The sequence below is a fragment of the Ixodes scapularis genome, unplaced genomic scaffold (genome assembly GCF_016920785.2).
Source record: "Ixodes scapularis isolate PalLabHiFi unplaced genomic scaffold, ASM1692078v2 PGA_scaffold0__279_contigs__length_252992795, whole genome shotgun sequence".
Taxonomy (NCBI): domain Eukaryota; kingdom Metazoa; phylum Arthropoda; class Arachnida; order Ixodida; family Ixodidae; genus Ixodes; species Ixodes scapularis.
Genome location: NW_024609835.1, coordinates 157,200,148 through 157,220,698, shown reverse-complemented (window position 1 = coordinate 157,220,698; position 20,551 = coordinate 157,200,148). Strand labels below are relative to the sequence as shown.

Genomic DNA, 20,551 nt, shown 5'->3' with positions numbered 1-20,551 from the left:
GATATGTGGAGTCATTATATTATAAGGAGTCCTAGACATTTTGAGTCCACTTTGACCTGATGTCGGACTGGTCGTCGCCTTTTCTGACATATGAGCCACTGAACTCTTCGGATTATCTCAGATTAGGGGTGCTTGATTATGAAAGCAATGGATTGTCTTACTTGAATTCATGCTTAAGTGGTCTTGGCAGATAATATGTACATTGCGCCACAATATGAAAGACCCACTCGGAGCGTGGCCAAGCGCTCCGAGTGGGTCTTTCATATTGCGGCGCACTGTACATTATCTACGATAGATTATCACGCAGTCAATGATAAAAGGGTTCACAGAGTATAGAAGAGCTAGAAGCCTGTGAAGTTTTAGGTCACGCAGCAACTCGGCATTCGATCTACTTGGTGGTAACCCTCCTTTGCAGACAGGTAAGCGCACCTTTACAGCCAACTTTATACATATTTCATTCACCTGATTGGAGTCCTAAGCTAGGAGTACATCTGACCAATCCAGTCCCTCAAATGCCTTACTTGAAACTTATGCCGAGGCTCGATCTCAAACGTTCAGCCATCACGTGACACTCCGGAGGGTTGTGATTGGCTCGTACTGCTTCTTAATTCGGTTCCCACGGCTAGGAAATTATGAAAGAAATATAGTGCGCTACATTTATTTTTATTTTTGCATCTAAAGAAATGAGTCTGCTTCGGAAAGACTAAACATCCAAAGTCAACCACCAAACCCCAAGAGAGCACATGCTTTTCTGGGGTTTGGTGTATATCAACTAGATAGGGCTAAACCAAGGCTATCAATAATTAAAAAAAAAAAGAAAAACTTGTTATATACGCCACCCTTTACACAGTATGTTCCTTCTTTAACATGCAAGGTAACGTTAGCATGAGCTAGCAGCACACATAAAGGGCAGGAGCTATGGCGTAGTCAGACAAGAGGAGTTGAAGTATGCACATTGCCAAATGCTGCGATATTTCACCTTCCCATCCATGTCAATGACAGGTGACGACAGGACACTCCAGATCTTAAAATGTGCATCTTCTGACGTTGTAGAAGGTGAACATATTGTTTTCTCGTATCATCTGACGTGTGTAAATAAGCCTTTGTGTTTTTCTTTGGTTCTTGTGTAGCGCGTATATGAACGAAGCATCCTTCTTGGGATGATTTTGCGCTGTAGAAACAGCGTAGGCAAAAACTAAAGAGGGAAACACTATACTTCGTTTCAGCTTCGGTCCGAGCGCGGCCGATGTTATGAGCCGAAGGGCCAATCGAACAGCGAAAGAAGCACAACTTCATGGCGTGCTCTTTGCAGTTGATAGGACCAGCCGGTATTCGCTGTCTCTCTCTGCGTGCTCCTCCGCCGGCTTGTCCTATCAAGCGCAGAGAGCACGCCATGACGCGCCGCTTTTTGCGCTGTTTAATTGGCCCTTCGGCTCATAACATGGGCCGCGCTCGGACCGAAGCTGAAACGAAGTATAGACTACGTTAAAGCGCCATGAATCTAATGTTTTTGATATTTTTTTCCGTTGATAAAAGTGCACTGCGCAAACACGACAACGACTCTTTTTTCTTTTTTTTTTTTTAGATTGAAATTTTGTTTTTTCGCCCGAACAGAGGAGGTCCTCGGAAAAGGAGGTACCATCGCTTCATAGAGTTCGTGGTGGGGTGGGCGGGGAAGGAGAGCGGGAAAGGAAGAGCTCCCCCCCCCCCTCCCCCTAATTCTCGAGAAATTAAAAAATCCGCCTACGCGCTCCGCTATGCCGCGTTTGCTACACTCTAAAAATGAGCCCGTGCGTCTACTTTCCCGCACCAAGGCTCGGAGAGCCAATCGCCGCAACTTACGGAGGCAGCTCAGCGAATGACGATGCCGAAACATATGTTTAGATTAAAAAAACGAAGTCTGAGTTGTGACATTCAGCAATGCAAACCTCCATTGCTGAATGTCAGCAATGGAAACCTGCATTGCTGAAACCTCAAACGCTTGCATTGCTTAATGTCACAACTCAGACTTCGTTTTTTGGCCTAAACGTATGTTTCGGCATCGTCATTCGTTGAGCTCCCTCCGCAAGATGCGGTGATTGGCTCTCCGAGTGTTGTGCAAAAATAGCAGACGCACAGGATTCTTCTTTTTTTCTTGAGTGAAGGCTCAACGTCGGCGTGTGACAGGTAATTTAGGCGGTGCTGCGCGAATCCGGTTTAAGGGGGGAAGGGGGGCGTAGGGGGGTTGTGTTCAAGGCTTTACTGGTTCATTATGCAGGAAAAAAATGTTGAGTCATTAGGGCTGTGGATTCTGGACGCATACACGTCATATTCCGCAAGAGGGCGTTTCTGCGGATGCTCGGAACGCGTTCTAGAGCCCACTTAACGAGTAACTTAAAAAAAAAAATATATATATATATATATATATATATATATATATATGACAAAAGAAAGACAAAATATGGTTAGCCTTATTTTTGTTTCAAGTGCAACGATTCCTCGAAATTTGTGACAAGATGCATAGGCTTCTGATGTGGTCTCGGCATAAGGCGTGGCCTGAGCATCTTCTTTACGCGCGGTAGAAAATCAGATTGCGAGATATAAGAATAATAAGTAGAATTCAATTCAATTCAGTGTTTATTTTCGCGTGTTAACCAACCGCTCAAAGGCCTTTACGGTGAAGAACGAAGCATGAAATACATATTCATCCCAAATTTATGCGCTTCAAATTATGCACATGTTTTAAAACTTATATATATGGCTTACATTAATACAGATGCACACAGCTTTTTTTTTCATTTTGGAGCAACCCTGCACAAACATGGAATACTTTTGTACAAAAAAAAAATTAACATTGCAAAACTGCGTTTTTAAAGCGTGTTGAATTCGTGATACCGGTGACAAGTTGCTATACATATCTGGGTAAAAAACTGAGATTTCTAGAGTTTGCGCTAACAGGAATGCGGAAGTGTAAAGAATCAAGAAGTGCAGGACTCTCTTTAGACCCATGAACCAACCTGTGCAAAAAACTCAACATCCCGGATAGATCTCCTGTTATGTAGAGTGTACAGTTTTTATTTGGATAAAATTAAATTATGTTCAAAATAACATTTACGGCCAAAATATCTGTCGTATACCATCCGCACAAATCGTTTTGGAATGTGTTCAATTTTTTTCATTTGTTGTACTGGAGATAGAGTTCCAAATGACAGATGCAAATTAAAGTTTAGAGCGTACATGACTACTGAAGAGTCGTAATAGACAATGATGAGTGCTAAATGGTCTAGTTGGGCGAGCCATTACTCCCAACATGCGCAGACTCTGGCTAACAATGGGGTTCACGTGAGAATTAAAAAAAAACAGATCATCCACAAAACCCTTTAGATATTCAAATATCGTTGTCCGACTTGTAGTTTAATTTCCCAGACAGTACATATAAGAAAATGTGCTACGGTTTCTGGACAAAGATATCACTTGGGTTTTCCAGGGGTTCAAAACTAAATTGTTTAAAATACACCATCTTTGTACTGAATAGACATATCCTTGCAGGAAAGCAGAGTCAGTGATGTTTACCGGCTTAAACGGTTTAACGTCGTCTGCAAACATGAGAACCTGCGGGTTTTTCACTGAAGACAGTAAATCACTTATAAAAATAATAAACAACGGCGGACCAAGAGTCGAGCCCCGAGGTACACCCGAAATATACATGAAAGGTTGTGACAAGTAGCCAGAAACCCTAACACAGTTCTGTCTTTCATGTTGATAACTCCTGAACCAGGTAATATATTCCGGGCCAAGCCCATAATTCCCAAGTTTCATTAATAGCAATGCATGATTGGCCTTATCAAAGGTCAATCATGCATCCATATACATATCCATATACACTGCATCTACCTAATCCCGCCTCTGAACAATCAGCATAATTAAGAAATGCTCATAAATTTGTTTCAACGGATCTTCCTGTTAGATACACATCCTGTATAAAAACTAACTTTGGTTTAAAAATTATATAGGTGGTTGTACATCACCTTCTCGAATACTTTTGAGAATGCATCTAAAAGAGATTTAGGACGAAAATGCTAACGTCACTAGAATTACCAGATTTAAAAATTGGAACAAAAAATTAATATTTCCAGTTTTTTGGAAATACACCGGTTTGCAGCGACAAGTTAAACAACGTCTCAAGAATAGGAGCGAAATTTTCGCAGCAACCCTTCACAATAAAATTGGGAAAACCATCGCAGCCGGCCTATAATTTAGAGTATAGTTTTCCAACAGCCGCAGGTACCTCATCGACCGTAATTATCGTACGAGGCAAATCGTTATCAGACCCCATGTTCCGGACGAACTGGTGTTGACACTACAAAAGCATGAACTAAAATGATATGAAAACAGTTCACAAATAGACTTTTAGAACTGGTCATTAACGAGCAGCTTCGTTGTTTGTTCACGGCACGTGCTATGCTTTTCATACCAGAAGTTCAGATTCGTCTTCTTATGCAATATATGGTAATGCAATTTTAACCTTAAGTAATGTTGTAGATCCCCTATTAAAAATAGTTTTTACCGGAATGGTCATTTCCAGTAAAAGTCGATTTTACTGGATAATGAGACTCTTTTCACTTCCAGTAAAGCCAGAATTTACCAGAAGATCACCAGACTGTCCGGAATTTACCGTGTTTTTTTTGTTTTTTTTCTTTTTTCGGGCGTCAACGAAAGGCACTTAGGAAGAAGCCTGTGAAGCGTGGTTGGTTATGTTTACCAGATGCTGGACGATTCGGTAACAATTAAAGTGGTTCCTATACTTCATCTCATCCTGCGATTGACTAAAGGCCAAAGCCACGGGCCGCCAGGTCCAATCACGTTCCACGCTAAACTATGACACGCGTAGCATTGGTTAGCTTTGGAAGAATAATGCTTCGTATCCAAAAAGGCTGCGTCATTTTTATAGCCTCGACACTGCAAAGAGCCAGTACTTCGTGGCTTTCTTTGCAATGTAAAATCGTTGCGTCACTCATTGCTCGATCCGAACCAGTGTCCGCCCGTTCTCATCAGTGATCCGAGACGCGAGCACCGATACGTGCATCGAAGCGAAATACCACGCAATGTCTAAGTGGCTCGTGATTGGATCTGGCGGTTCGTAGCTTCTGCCTTTAGTCCATCGTAGGGTGAGACGAAGTATAGGCGCCGACGAGTCAATCAAATATCGTCGACCGAGCAATGTCGCTGCGTTCATCCCCTTTTCTGGGGTTGTGTTTTCGCCTTCTAACCCAACCAAACGCAGATGATGTGCCGTGACGCTACTGTTTTAGTCCGCCATTGTGCAGGGATTCCACGGCTGCCAAAACGGGGTGGACTTTCTGAAGGGGTGTATTTTGCATCGCCCTATGAATGCCTTCCCTCGTTCAACGTGCATCGTTTTCCAGATAGACCATGGTTCCCCGCGCCGCCACTCTGTCGGCCATGCTGCTCCTTTGGGTCGGGCAGTGCAACGGCCACGCCAGCGGCGCCGACGACGAGGCCTGCAAGGACCTGTACCCGTCCCACGGATACGAGGCCAAGAGCGCCGTTGAGGGCTACGCCGAGGGCTACCGCCTCGTCCAGGATAAAGTGGACTACAAGCCGAATGACATTATCACGGGTAAAACTAGCTAGCCATGGACCACCGGACGGGGAGCAAGTAATACACACTTCTCGAACGTATGCGCCCTATTCTTCGTTTTAACGTAAGTCCAGACGTAGCCGATGCTTGCAGCTGATGGGACCAATCAAACAATCTCAAAACGGCACCCTCATGGTCTTTGTAATGTTTCTGTACGTGTCCTATCATCGCAAAACCAATCATAAACAGAAAATGCCTAGTGACTTGCGCTTTTGACGCAGCTTGGTTGTTCCCATTAGCTCGTAGCGTCGGAGGCGTCTGGACGTAAGCTGAAACGAAATATACTAGAAGCTGCTCCGAGTCTGCCATGTTTTCAGCACGCTCTTTGAGCATGCGTTGAACACGATTGCTACGTCAGCGTTCGGCGTACTGGTTATTATTATAAGTATGTGATCATCAATTGTGATTATGACGAGTAGGCTACTGTCCCGCAAGCCTTAAACTGTGACAGACCAGTGTGTCTACTTGAAGAACTATCTGCACACATCAATATATTATTGTTCTTATAAGTATAATTCGTATTACTCTTATTAGTATATTTATATTAGTGATATCTGATATGATCATTAAAGTTGGTCACAAAACGTGTTGAACTGACAAAGTATTGTTCGCGTCAAGTTCACGTGACGTTCATTTAACACGTCAAGTTTTTATTTTTTATTTTTTCGCGACGTGTCGAATTGGTTATCTAACGCAGAATAATTGGTTATTACGTTTTTTGGGTATTAAATCATTAATATTTTTCTTATAAATATTATTAGTAGTGTTATTAATAATATTATTATTATTCTTGTTATTACTAATATTATTATCATGAATAATTATTAATTCTTGAATAAGCGTAATATGAGCACCTTCATTTTATATTTTCTATAAAAATTAAGAACCCACTACAGCTTGTGCTGATAAAACGCTGGAAAGAAGTCAAGGTCTTCTCAAGAATCACCCTAGAAGGGACATCGGCCGGACTAGGGGGGGACGTGTGGTGATCGCTCGATTATTCCAGCGGCCGAGAACGTTCGATCTCTCGCTTCATGCCTCAGGTATCATCATCACCATGGTACCAGTTGTAAACTGGTACAGCGACAGAGACAAGAAAAAGAAAGGGATTCTAAATTTTAAAAGAAGCCGGCAAGAAACAGGAAAAAAAAATAGCAAAGTCGTGTTCCCACATTCGACTGAACAATACGTATAAGGGGTGATACCAGAGGTTGAATGCCACACAAACTCACGGATAAGAAGACCATCTTGGGCGTCATTTGTAGCGGCTTGGCCTTGCTGCTATCTGTAGGAGAGTGTGACAGAAGAACACCGAGCAAGGATGACAAGTCGAAAATGTTTCTTACCTCTCACGGCTCCGGCGGTGGCTGACCGCTGGAGCTCCCGTGATGCGCATTTTTACCAGGTGCTCGATAGAAATGCCGCGACACGAGCGCGGGAAACAAATACAGCCCCTACAAGATTGAAATGAAATGCTCAATACGCTCATTTTCGTTAGCGTATTTTCTTCTATACCTGGAGTGCAAGGTAACGCTGCTTCCCGTAAACAGAATATGGTGCGCTTTGTATGCTTGAATACATGTAGACAATCTAAGCAGATCCTTGTATAGAGAGAGTATGGTCAATAGGATGAGCGGGCAGAGCCAGGGCGTGCACCAGACACAGAAAGAGGGCTTGGCGTGCTCTATTGGCCAACTAGAAGCCGAAAAGAATTCCCTAGGGGTGGTAACGAGAAGCAGTTTTGTAAGAGCGTAAGGGTTAAATGTAGTAACTCTTCATTGCTGAAAATATGGTGCACGTGATGTTTCAATAATGATCATGCAAAAAGATGTAAGAATTGAATGTGTCCCTCGAACTCTGTTTTGCTCGGACAAAATGTGACCGCTCGGACGGCAGCTTCCCGGCCCTCAGAGCCTGGCGTACGGATTATATCGATCGTTCCGCTAGTTGCGTTCTTTCACCATGATCTTGGATAACGGTGATTGAAGCATCACGTGCACCATATTTTCAGTCACCGAAAGTTATTCCGACGCACCTATTAAATACGTTTGTCGCGACCACAGCCAGGGTATGATTTCAGGCTTCTGCAGGTTAATCACATTCGAATTTGTAAAGACGCCCTGGAACACACCCAGCATGCTTTCGGCCAATGGCGCCTCCTCATTTATCTCCTACACTTCCGAGTGAATGGCCAAACTCTACATTTACGGCTCTGGATTTTAGAGCTAAGATTTACTTTCAGAAGCAAACGGCAGGACCCAATCTATAAGTAAATTCGAAATCTGCATATCTATCCTCGATGACTGAAGCAGATTTGAGCGGTATAATAAGTGCTCTGTTGATCGAAAAGCCAACGGGTATTGTCTAAATCCGTCTGAGATAATGCATGTTCGCTCGATCAACTAACAGAAGCATGTGCCATCAACTCTTCTAAACTGTATATTTTCTACAGGTGTCATACCATTAGGCCTCAAAAGCGCGACTGTAGGAAGTCCGTTATTCAAAGGAGGTAACGACATGGGGAACTAGATACCGTTATGTAATATGCCAGTGGTTTCTCACATTATAGAAAAGTACGTCGCCAAAGTTATTAACTCATTTTGTAATAAATTAGGTCTCAAAAGCGCAATTGTAGGAAGTCCGTTATTCAAAGGAGGTAACGACATGGGGAACTATAGATACTGTTATGGAATATGCCAGTGGTTTCTCACATTATAGAAAAGTATGTCGCCAAAGTTATCAACTCATTTTGTAATAAAGTTTATTAGCAACTGTGAGTACGGGTTCAGAAAGGGAAAGAGTACAAAAACATTACTTGCACATTACTTTTTATTGATCAACAGAGCTCTTGAGCAAAATAACTTAGTTTTGTTTTTAGATCTATTAACGAAATGTCTTATAATGAACAATATTCAATATAGCGCCGCCCCTAGCGGTTCAGATGCACTCTGGAAGCAGGAGACTGTCCACGGGTAGTTTCGGTTTCGACGAGCTATGCATCTTTTGTCTGCTATCGTCTCTGCGCCGCCACTGCTCACGTCGTCGTAGGTTGCTCCACACTTCGCGCGATGCAGTACCCTTTTATCCTCGTCGCTACGTAGAAGACTCGGCGAATAACAAAACAATTACGATTTCGCTGGCACGGGCTAGACAAAAGTACGATTGCTTTAACCTAACGAGTGTGAGGCCGCAAGACGGGAAAGAGCTGTCGATAGACAATTCGATAATCGCAAACTTCATAAGACATGAACTGGTCGGGCTAAAAGACATATGCCCAAGGAACCTGCGCATTCAACGATGTGGGCACATTAACACCGCGACTGTGTTTTGATCATGGAGGGCCGAGACGGACGTGTTCCACTTGTCGTTTTGAATCAGGTCCCACTCCAAATCTCAATCCGGATCCGAGAAAAGTCACTCCTCCGATTTAGGCGGATTCGACCGGAAGCCAACCTAACCAGCCCTCGGCGCACACACGTGACTTTCTTTCTCGACGGGCATCTCTCCTCCGAGAAATTCCTACCGGCCACTCGCGAAGTGCCGACGGCTTTACTGCTGCTGCTCCTTGATGCCAGTTTGCCGTCAAGTTGCTCGGGCAGCTCTTCCAGCAGCAGCGGCTCGAGTGCCAGCGACGACGAGGGTTGCTTGTATTTCCCGCATTAATTCGACTGCCTTTTCGGACCTGCGCAGAAAAGGCCGAAAATTCGAAACGTACTTGGACACCGTTTACGAGTATTCCGATGTAGAGGCAGGTGAGCTACAGAGATGCACATCGCTTATTGACACGCATTTTTCACATCATGATTAACCTTGCTCGTGCGTTGAACACATGTTGTTAGCGCCGCGATTCCGAAAACATGCGCTTAGACATCCGGAACCGCGGGGAGGAGACTCCCGGCAAGGTGAATGGCCTGAAATCATCCGCCGATCCCGGAGGAGTGGTCATGTTCCACTGGAGATCCGGAGGCGGAGCGACTTCGTTTGGATCACGTGCTCTATCTGGGATGTAGTCTCCTGATCCCGGTGTGCTCCAAAACGCCCAATGGAATTCGCCGTCAGTTTGTCAAGTAGTACGAAGTGTGGGACCTGAACGTCGCATTCCATTCCTGGTTTGAGCTTTCTCAAAAACTAGCAGATACGCCAAAGAAACATGGAGGACACTTTTAATCTTTCAGTTAACATTGCCAGTGACAGTACTCGCCCCAAAAAATTGCGGATGTTACAGTTGGCGTTGCAACCCCAAGAGGGGGCGCACTTTTGAAAGGGGTCTATTGAGACCTTGTTTACGCCCTGTTTCGTCCTATACGCGCAGTCACCTTGTACACGGTGGGGGTGCCCTTCAAGGCCTTCCTGATCAAGGCCTTCGACGAGGACGACAAAGACGTGGGTCAGTTCGTGCAGCTCGGAGCCCACTCCAGGTTGATGCCCAACTGCTCCGCAGTCACGCACACGCACCCCGAAGAGAAGACGAACATCCTGGCTCACTGGCGAGCGCCCAAGGACCGCCGAGGAAAGGTCCACTTCAAGTAAGGCTCACTCGTTCGAAATGTTTGCCTGGAAGGGCTCGCAGCCTCTACCTTCCGGACGCTCGTTTCGAGGGCGCTCGAGAGTTTTACTGGCTGCTTTTGCAGATCGGTGTTCATCAGCTAGGCGATATACCTTACCGAAAAAATCCAAGGAGGCCTCGCGGAAATCTCAAATTGCAACGCGACTCGCGGAATGCAAAGAATCGTGTGGCTGTTCCGATGTACGCGTTGGCTCACTCGGGTGCGTCGTATGTCCTGAAAGTGGCACGCTCCATTCCCTCTAATCGTTGAGAGCTCAGAACGCAAAGAAAATAAAACGGACGCGAAACAAGTTCAATGCCCACTCGGTCTTCTTATCATCACGGCTTCTTTGTGTTCTGGAAGCATAAAATATAAAACCACCATCGTCTTATATGCCTGAAAAATCTTGCGCGTGTTGTACTCCGAATCGTCATAATGCACTGAATAGACCCTGAGGTCGCCACAGATTTCTATTTGGTCATATGCCTCATACAGCCATGTCTCCGATGGCACGTCCTTTGGAGGAGACTGGCTAGGAGTGCGTGTAGTTGTTTTTGAAAATGCCAATTATTTTCCAGAAACAAATATCGGGCCTTAAACAAATTTTCAGTTTGCAAATAAATAGAAAACCATTGTGTTACATGATTGAGAAGACCTTTTTTTCATGTTGTCGACAAGCAACAGCGCACTAAAGGCTGTAAAGCAAAATGTTCAAATCTTGGAGTGAATACGAAAATGTTGGTCCCTCTGGGTCCTTTAAAGGAGCCAACTAAATATCAGTGCGTCATAGTTCAACTGGACGACGCGGCAACCCCCTCCTCCTACGGGGGCGCCCCGTGTGTCGAACGCACGCGGCATGTGACGAAATCGTGACGTTTTTGGTCCTGGTCAGCCGAGGACAGAGAGGTGCCCGGGAAATGGGCAGCTGTCTCTCCTCGGCCTCACCTCTTTTCCCCGTCTTCCCCTCCCTCCCCACATTCCTCAGACACCGCGGTCCGCGGGCGCGGGAAAGGGGGGGAGACAGAGGACCAAGGACGTCATGATGGAGTTCACGCGCTCAGGTTCGGTGCAAATTAAAAATATAGCAAAAAAATTGTTGCACGGCTTCCTTAATGCCCTTCGCACCGAAGGGAATAAAATAGGTCGTTTGCTCGAACTGGTCGGAGTATCTTTAAAATGTCGAAAGAGGTAATTATGAGCGTTACGGGCAACCTTCGACGTTGCTTTGTTGTACGTAATGTTATCTGGTGACAAGTTGTCCAATGACACCCTCTCAATAATGCGGCATGTATGGCACCATGACAGAACAGCACACGACAAAACAGCACGCGACAAAACAGCACGGTCAAAACAGCACGCGTCAAAACACCACAGCGTCAAAACAGGACGGAAAACAGGACGGCGACAAAACAGCAAGGGTCAAAATAGCACGCGACAAAACAGCACAGCGTCAAAACGGCGCAGCGAGAAAAGAACACGTGACAAAACAGCATGGCGTCAAAACAGCACAGCGACGAAATGGCAGAGTCGAAGGGGCACAGCGGCAGAAAAGAACGTCAAAACAGCACTACGACAAGACAGCGCAGCGTCCAAAGAGGACACTGGCATTTCCGGTTTTTATTATTTTGAAATTCGCCGTACTTTTTTCGATTTTTATCCCAAACATAAGTTTTCGGTTTATTACGGGGAATATTTGTAAACTCACAAACTTCTCGGTTCTTTTCGGTTTATTGACGAAAACCAGTATACTTACGAAAGGGCAATATTGAAAAGGTTTTGTTTAAAACGTAGAGTAAGTACACCAGGTACTGTTTTTTATTTTATTTTTTATTTGCTGTTGTCTGTGAAAGCCAAAGCGACCTGTTCTGCGAGACGCACAGGGGCCCTATCATGATTTGACACCATCGTCGTGTGCTTGTATTTATACACAGGACGAACATGAGCTTTACTACCGCTTCGGTTGGACAGGCAAATATTGAAATCCAGATATTTGCAATCATTGCGCTCAGTGCGTTTTTCCCCATTTTCATGACTGCGAGAGAAGGTAAATTCACCCCAACCACAGAAACGATAATAAAACAATCGTATTTATATTCTCCTCTAATAGATGGAAACTAGAGGTGTTTAAAAATGTGCGGCATTTGCGGACGTCCTTGATTTTCGTTGTTCAGTTCACGACTAAACTCTCTTCTTTGAACAAAGAATTCGGCACACATATTCCTATCAGGTGAAAAACCAAGATTTCGTCCTGAAGACCCCCGCGCTCCCGGAGCTTTTGTTGAAAGTTGAACCAATCTCAAAGACAAGCTTTAAACTGCGAAAGGCAGTGGTCATACGGTCAGTAATGAGTCATGTGCACAGTCCGAATTTGGGAACATGAATTCGGTGTCATTCTACCAATTTTATTCGGTTTAAGCCGAAAACGCTGAACCCTAGAGAGAGCGTATGGAGTTAAACAATGCATGTCTCAAAGTAGGCATTGTAAAGGAATGGAGGGTCTAGTTCAATTCGTCGAAAGCCAACTTGTCGACGGCCAATCTGTCCAATTTGTTCTCTTGGGAGCAAGTTTGGAGTGGGGAGTACACTCGATGCTTTCACGTAGGCTCCCAGGGTAGTACCGAAGCCCCCACTGGTTTGTATTCTCGAGCAGTTCTCCTAATTTTGACGCGCAAGTTTGGTGGTGATGTTGCCTACAATGAATGAACCAACCACACCGCGATGTGCTGTCGTTAGTTGTTAAAAGAAAAAATAGAAAGCGTGTTTGGCAACGGCGTGCTCAGCCCATGCTGTAGGGCAACAACATTGAGGCGTGCTGTTCTGTCGCTGCGCCGTTTTGACGCTGTGCTGTTTTGTCGCGTGCTATTTTGACGCCTGCTGTTTTGTCGCGTGCTGTTTTGACGCTGTGCTGTTGTGACGCCTGCTGTTTTGACCGTGCTGTTTTGTCGCGTGCTGTTTTGTTGTGTGCTGTTCTGTCGCGTTCCCGGCATGTATACCTACTGAAAAAAAAAACACATATAGTATGTGGCGAAAAAATTGTTTAAGGCATCGTGCAGTACGTTCTTTCGCATGTATAGATGCTTTAAACACGCGGAAGATTGAGCCATAGCCGACCTTCTCTTGTCTTACCGAGAGGACGTTGACGACCCTCCAATATGCTGGGGAGAAGGACGCAGTAGCACCTAAAGTGGCAATAGCCTGTTTTGCAGTGGCAATGATGAAGTGAAGCGAACGGAATAAGAGGAAACAAAAACTGAAGGCCGGTTATGGCGGCGCCCATGCACAGCTGCCTGAAAGCGTCCATAGCGCGGAAGAAATGCGCTAGGGTTTCGTTTCCACGTCGATGTTTCAGGAAGCTCACATCGTACAATCTGGGGTTGGTCTTGTACCATCATGCGTGATTGTGGATATTTCTTTCTGCCGTTTTACTTTTTCGTCGCTTGCTTCTTTCTGTTAATTTCCCTTTTCATTTATTTTGTTCCTTTGTTTAGGGCCACCGTCCTGAAGAACTTTTCCCACTTCTACCATGCAATGCCAAGCACACTTCCCGAAGAAGAATTACGAAGCCCTGATAGAGTTGCGTCGGCTCCTGTAACATAATGACAAATAAAGTGGAATATAATATAAATGCGCTGTTTCTGTTTTAAAAAGAGAAGTATCGTGTGATGTGTATATGCATGCTAAAAATCATGTAAGGACATTAATTTGAGGGCAAGTGTTATATTTGAATATCCTTTCATGATCTCACATGCTGTAATACCGTTTTTACTTAATTCTGTCACCAGGTAATCGACAGAATAGGGTCTGAATAAGCAGGGTCAACTCAATTACTCCTCCGGTTTCATCTCGTTGCTTCGGTGGGGCTGTGCGCAGTGCGCTTCTGTTTCAGCATCGCAAAAAGCGCAGCAAACTCGTATACTGAATAACGGTTAGGAATTGAGCATGTTGGTACATACTTGTAAATATATCAACTTGAACTTTAGAATTAAACGTGTTCGAGTTTAATTGTAAAGTTCAAGCTGATATATTTACTCGTCTATTGATTTGTAACAGTATCGTCATTTGCAACGTGTAAAAGCGATACTTGACGCGGGGTCACAAGCAGGCGCCTCATGCCAATATATGCGTACCAAGACATCACGCATGCGAAAAAAAACGAAAATTAGAAATGAAAGAGGGCAAAAAAAAAAATACAAATCGTTTCTAGTTTGTTTGTTTGTTTGACGGAGCCATTAGTCGATGGCATTGCGCTTTAACCTCGGACCTAGCACGCCGTTTTGTCAATGCTTTTTTTCGCTAGTTCCGTATACCATTATGAATGTTACTGCTTCATCCGGTTGATTGAGCGATTAGCTTTTAGGCGTCTGATATGTTCGCGGGGTATAGGCACAATAAAAGTTTCCTTGGGTCTAGTTGGTTTATATCACTTAAAAAAAAGGTTAAAAAGCGCGAACGGAAACACGGACGAAATAAGAAACGCGTGCGACATGGACAAACGCTATAACAACAACCATTTTTTTTTCTTCTTTACCGGACACTAATTGTTTTGTTGTCGACTCGGTAATCGTTTGCCGACCAGGTGGGGATTGAAGACAGAACTCAAACAGCCGCTGAAATACCGCTCGTTCACACAATATCAGGGTGAAGAACACATAGGAATGTATTTAAATCGTGATTTAAATCCCCAATTTTACTATAATTATCTAAATGACACCTTTTCCGCAAAACAAAGATTGTGGAAATGCGGAAATATATTTAATTACGGTTTGTCTATCGTAGAATACTTTCTATGTATATTTGTTTTGCATTTAAATCATAGAATCACCTAGCAAACAAGATTTATATAATGCTGAGCACGAGCAAAAACAAACATCGAGGTTCACCTAAGAATTCCTTATGAGTCGTGAATGCGAAAGCATGTAAGCCGCTTGTCCGCTCCCTCTTTCGTCTGCTGCGTACTTTTCGTCGCCGGTCGGCTCGTGGGCTCCCCTGGTGACTTTGGACGTTCCGCGCTGATGGACACGCAGCGCCATGAGGTGAGCGGTCGTGGAAACTGATGACCGCAGCGGCCAATGGGAGCCCCGTCGACGCGCGCCAGCCAATGGAACCGAAGGAAACTATCTGCCGTATTCTCGCTTCAGACTGATGACGTCAGCTCGTTCCATGAGGCAGTTAATGCTTTCGGATAAAAAGTGCTCTCCCGAGGAAATCAGAGCGCTGAGCTTGTTTCCTACCTTACATTTTGTTCGTCGGCTACGTAATGTCCCATTGCAACAAAATCAAAATCAAAAAGGATCAAAAACAAGAAGTGATGTCCTGTTACAAATCAAGTCAAAGAGCGAAAAAAAAAAAAAAAAAAGAAAATAAAGCTTTATAACTAATTAAAACAATCAAGTTGTTTTTTTTTTGTTTTTTTTTTTTTGCTAGTCTGGCGTGGATTACGGTAATAAACAGTTCAATAAATTTCACTTTATATTCACTTTACATTTGGTCGATTTCAGATAAAATCGACCAAATGGTGGCCGGTCGACATTTCTAAGCCAATTGATGTTTTTTTTATGCCATTGTCTAGTGTCTGGTATAAACGAATCCACAATACGTTTTGACCAGAACAAAATTTTGGGGACAGGAAAAATCGTAAGGCATGAAGAGGTGGACAGTTGCATTCAGACTTGTACGTAATTCATTACAAGTAACGAAATTACTTGTAATCTCTTACATTTACCAGTAATTTAGTAACGGATTAATTACATATTTTCAGAGTAATTTTAAAGTAATTCCCTTAAATTTTTTACGTAACGGATTCCTTGTAATTCGTTGCATTTTTTTTTCAGGACCAACCCCCCCCCCCTCCCCCCTCCGCCTCCCTTTCTAAAGAAAGTTGTTTTTTCTTTTTTTCGGGGGGGGGGGGGGATAATGTCGGGCGCAGTGACACTGTCACGCGAATTGACCAGCGCAGAGGGAGGCTTGGTACTTTTCAGTTCGGCAAAGCCTTTTTTTTTTTTTTTTGAACACCAAGCCCTTGATTCTATTTTTCTAGACCATAACAACAATGTCGAAAAATCAAAAGGAAAATTTCTACTAAAAGAAAAGAAAAGGGGGGAGGAAGGGTCAAGTTATATTAGCTTTTTTAGTCCCTTTCTTCGTTTCTTTGCGATCGAAGGCGGGGAGAGAACGGCACCAAGTGATTGTATGCCTCTTCGAGAAGCTTGAGGCGGTAAGTGCACAGACAAGAATCAACAATGTCCTTCTCGGTTATAGTGACTACGACCATTTTCATAACGTCACAACACGAGACAACGCTTTGTCTACCCTAAAATTCACTAAAAGAGATGTGATAATATGGGAAGGTGTTATTGCCACAAGCATGCATGCTCGTTTGTTGCTGCACACTTATCATCTTCTCTTAGAAAACAAGCTGTATTGTTTTCGGTTTCTTTCACCTTATTTGACCCTGTTTTAGAAACTACTTACTTTTTTGTAGTCCAACTTCTAGGGTTGGCCCACATTATTTGTCAATTCCAGCCAGGTTATCTGCATCTCAGTCACCCTTTTTGTGAGTCAGCTTTTTGCGAGCACTTCGAAAATGGTAATAGTCTTCCTTTCTTCCTCTTCCTCTACTGACCCCAGCAGGACGCATCTTAACTCAAGCAGATATTTTACAAATAAAACATAATGGTGGCTGACGTAGACTTGATATTCTGGCTTGATGAGAGAGTGAAACTCATGAGTGGGGCCATAGCGCGGCTTAGTACTCTGCCGTTCGCTGCCCGCGGCATCAGCTGACGTCTATCTGGAGAACACCGGAGTAAACTTTAGTCGGTTCGTGCTCCGTGCGTTCTTGAACAGCACCAAGAAAAGTACACAAGGCAAACGTGCGTTTACATTTCCTTGTGTTAACCACCGTCCTAATTAATTGTTCTTATGAGTGTCCTTTTTTATTACTATATTTATTTACTGGAAACCATTTTTTATTCACCAACGTCTCAACCGAGGCTCCAGCTGTTCAGAACCAAAGGAAGAAGAATATCGAGCCAACCTTATTTATTATTGAATTATCAGTTTACTGTTACAACAATGTTTTGCTATTGTGTGCTAATATATGCCAGTATAGTAAGATGGACATAATTCTTATATTAGTTTTGGCTAGATGCTAGAATAGATGTCGAAACAGCCTCGCGGTTTCGACAATAAAGAATGGGCCTTCTCCGCAAATATTGGGCGCCATCTATCGGCAAGCAAGAGAGGCGTTTTTGAAGCCTGCCTCGCTTCCGGTTCTGCCCTCTCCAAGCTATGTTGGCTGTCTGAACACGGTCGGGAAATGAGCTCACTGCTCAGCGTTTCTTTTTCCTCTATCCAATAAAATCGACGAGCAGATTTGTTTTCAATTAATGCGTTAACTACGGACGAATTCGTCCGTTTGTACATTTTTTCCCCCGAGAGGATGGACGACTGACTTCGCCGTGGCGTCCGTTGTGACTGACGACACCGTTGAAGCTCTCTTCGACCCATGAGAAAGTACAAACGGTTACATTAAACTAGGATTCATGTCATGTCCAGTACCGGCAGTAAATTCAGAAAATATTCGAGACCAAGTTACAGTACAGGAAAGCCTCTTTGTTTTAATTGTAAGCTATTTGTTTAATTTGCTCAAAACTTCTAATTGGCAAGATGTATTCTCATAAATGTGAAACCTTACTCTAAACCGTCCGAAAAACGCCGGCACCTGAACGTACCAACGTAATTCTCGTCAAAGGTTTATTTTAGTGGTGGATTTCACCTTGTGAAATTTCAAGGCTTAGCTCCATTTCCATTATAAAATGAGACCAACAAACCTGGCCGCGACAACGGCGGACTTGTTCAGGGACTATACTAAATGTCGTTTACGAGCGCCGCTGACCCTGGCGAGTTTGTTGTTTTCGTTTTTTACTGCAAAAGAGCGCCACTTTGAAATTTCACAAGGTCAAATTCACCACTAAAATACATGTTTAATTAACATCTAGGATTAATACGTGCAGCCACCGATTTCTGAGCGAGCCTCGTCATTGATGTCACCCCACTTCAGGCTACAGTGTGTGTGACTGTAGGTCCTCAAGAAAAAGCACAAAATCGGCCACACTTTTTTTTTTCGTTATTTTTAGTTCCGCCCCTGTCGACAATGTTGCAAAGTTATTTTTTGTTTACTCGATAGATACACGAGGAGAACACATCAAGGCGATTGTTTCCGCATTCTTATTTAACCACAAGACCAGCAGATGCGGTAGTGGTAGCGATAAATCTGTTCCCATTCCACTTTCTGTGTGTGCAAGTAGCAACAAACTGTGCAGCATAGCCACTTTACCTCAATGCTTTATAAATATTTGAAAACTGTGGGGTATTCCAATGTTTACAACAACCAAAAGCAGACAGGCAGTTTGCGTAGCAACGCGAGACCGTCACATTGGTAAACAAAAAAGTGTGCCACTGCGAAACACATAAGCGACACGATACCACACCTAACCAATCTGCTGACTTGAATTCATACACAAATAAAAAATGAAGGACAAAACCATGAACCTTCCTTGTAGTGGCAACTGCAAATGCGGGAGTGCTTTGAAGGCTGCCTTCACGAGTCGTCCGCATTGTATCGCTTGATCGCCCGAATCCAGAGCTGCCGTTTCGTCGAGCGCAGGCTAGTAGAAGGAAACCCAAAGAAGCTTAAACCGGGACAACGCTTGCTGTCGTTGCTGCAGCCAACAACGAAACAGCGCAAGGGCCTGTCGGAGAGCTTCTAAACGCGCGACCACCGCTGACTCCTGCAGCCCCGAGCACGACGTACCACGCCACCATAAATGGCGGACTCCTGTCAACTGCTGCCGCGCATGTGCCGTGGAAACCCCGGAAAAGGCCCATTTTAGTAGATCGTCCCGATGAGTCCGATAGCGATTCCCGATACTCCGGCGCCGCCTTTGCGCATTCATCATATCGTTATCGAGGGTATCGGAGGTATCGGAATGATCTACTAAAACTCTCGAATGTCAGGCAACGGCTGCAACGAGGAAGCTTTGCTCTATCTTCGAGGTAAATAGTACTTCCAATGCTTCACTGATAATCTCAATGCAGAGCATAAAGCATTCGTGACGCACAATACGGCACTCCCATGCAGTGCTTCAGTTCAAAGGGCGTTCAGCGTAGCAGTCGACATATTGAGTAAGAAATAACGCAAAATGTCAGACGAGACTTTGGAGAGTCAGCTGTTGCTCAAAATACTCAAGGTCATTAAATGGAACAGGTTTCAACAATAAGAACTTCAATAACCCTGTTCCCTTTGTTTCTTCCTTGAGGGCAATAATGTTGAAAGTAACGCCACGAAAGTAACGGATTACTTTTTATGGTAACGGTCACTTACTTCTGTCGGAGGGTAATTGTAAATGTAATAAATTACAATTTAGCCTCGAGTAATTGTAATTTTAATTCCTTACTATTTTTCAGTAACGTGTACAAGTCTGGTTGCATTAATGCGCACTGATGGAGGGGGCACGTTTGAAAGTGAATAACTAAAAGGATAAAGAAGAATCCTAATACTTTTTAAAAACAAACTACGGGTACAGCTTGGTTGTAATATAAAGTCATAATATTTTTTTAAATTTTATTTATGCTTCTAAAAATTGCCAAACATGCATGCTTGAACGACAAATAGAAAACTTTAATGGCCTGTATATCATGAAATAATTTAATCATTATCATAACATTTGCAGGCATTGTGGTCTACTTATATGTGGCTATTATTTAGAAAAAGTAAATAAGGTATCTGAGTGATACGATAGTCGGGATATATTAAGGCAAACATGGGAAAAAATCAAACAACGAAACATTCTGATGCAAACAAAAAACAACACCAAATTCGATTTTTTTCAATTTTGGGTAGCCTCTCATACTTCATTTCGGCATTCATTTATATTACAAACATGTTGCATTATTTTATTCAGAAAGGAGACACAACTCCTGAAAGTAGGGTCCTTTTTCAAAGCCTACACTTAGCAGTGCACTATACGAGAAGTGTCTGTGAGTTCCAGTTTCAGGAAACTAACAGACTTCTTTCATATATTTTTATTCAGATAAGGTCCCTGACTACTAGAGCAATCGGTTACACACTAAAAGTGACGAGAAAGTATATATACGGCATTTTACACACAGCGTACAAAGAGGTATCATATTAAAGACTAGGGATTCGAGAAAAGATGATGCAGTGTGAAGTTCTACTTTTTGGTTTAATTTACATTTAAAATAAAAGAAACATCTTTATTTCCACGCACAAAAATAAAGATAGAATACTAAAATTGTTTAGGTTAGTTATTATTTCCGAGTACAAACCATTTCAAGTTGG

At 43.5% G+C, this 20,551-nt stretch overlaps 1 protein-coding gene across 1 annotated transcript; it reads left to right on the top strand.

Moving 5' to 3' along the window:
- Positions 1 to 334: 334 nt before the first annotated feature.
- LOC8024275 (ferric-chelate reductase 1) lies at positions 335 to 13,813 on the top strand. Its single transcript, XM_029987971.3, has 4 exons — positions 335 to 419; positions 5,406 to 5,620; positions 9,954 to 10,167; positions 13,677 to 13,813. Exons 2-4 carry the CDS (start codon positions 5,413 to 5,415, stop codon positions 13,783 to 13,785), a joined length of 531 nt encoding a protein of 176 aa, XP_029843831.2. The 5' UTR covers positions 335 to 419; positions 5,406 to 5,412; the 3' UTR covers positions 13,786 to 13,813.
- The last annotated feature ends 6,738 nt before the right edge of the window (positions 13,814 to 20,551 follow it).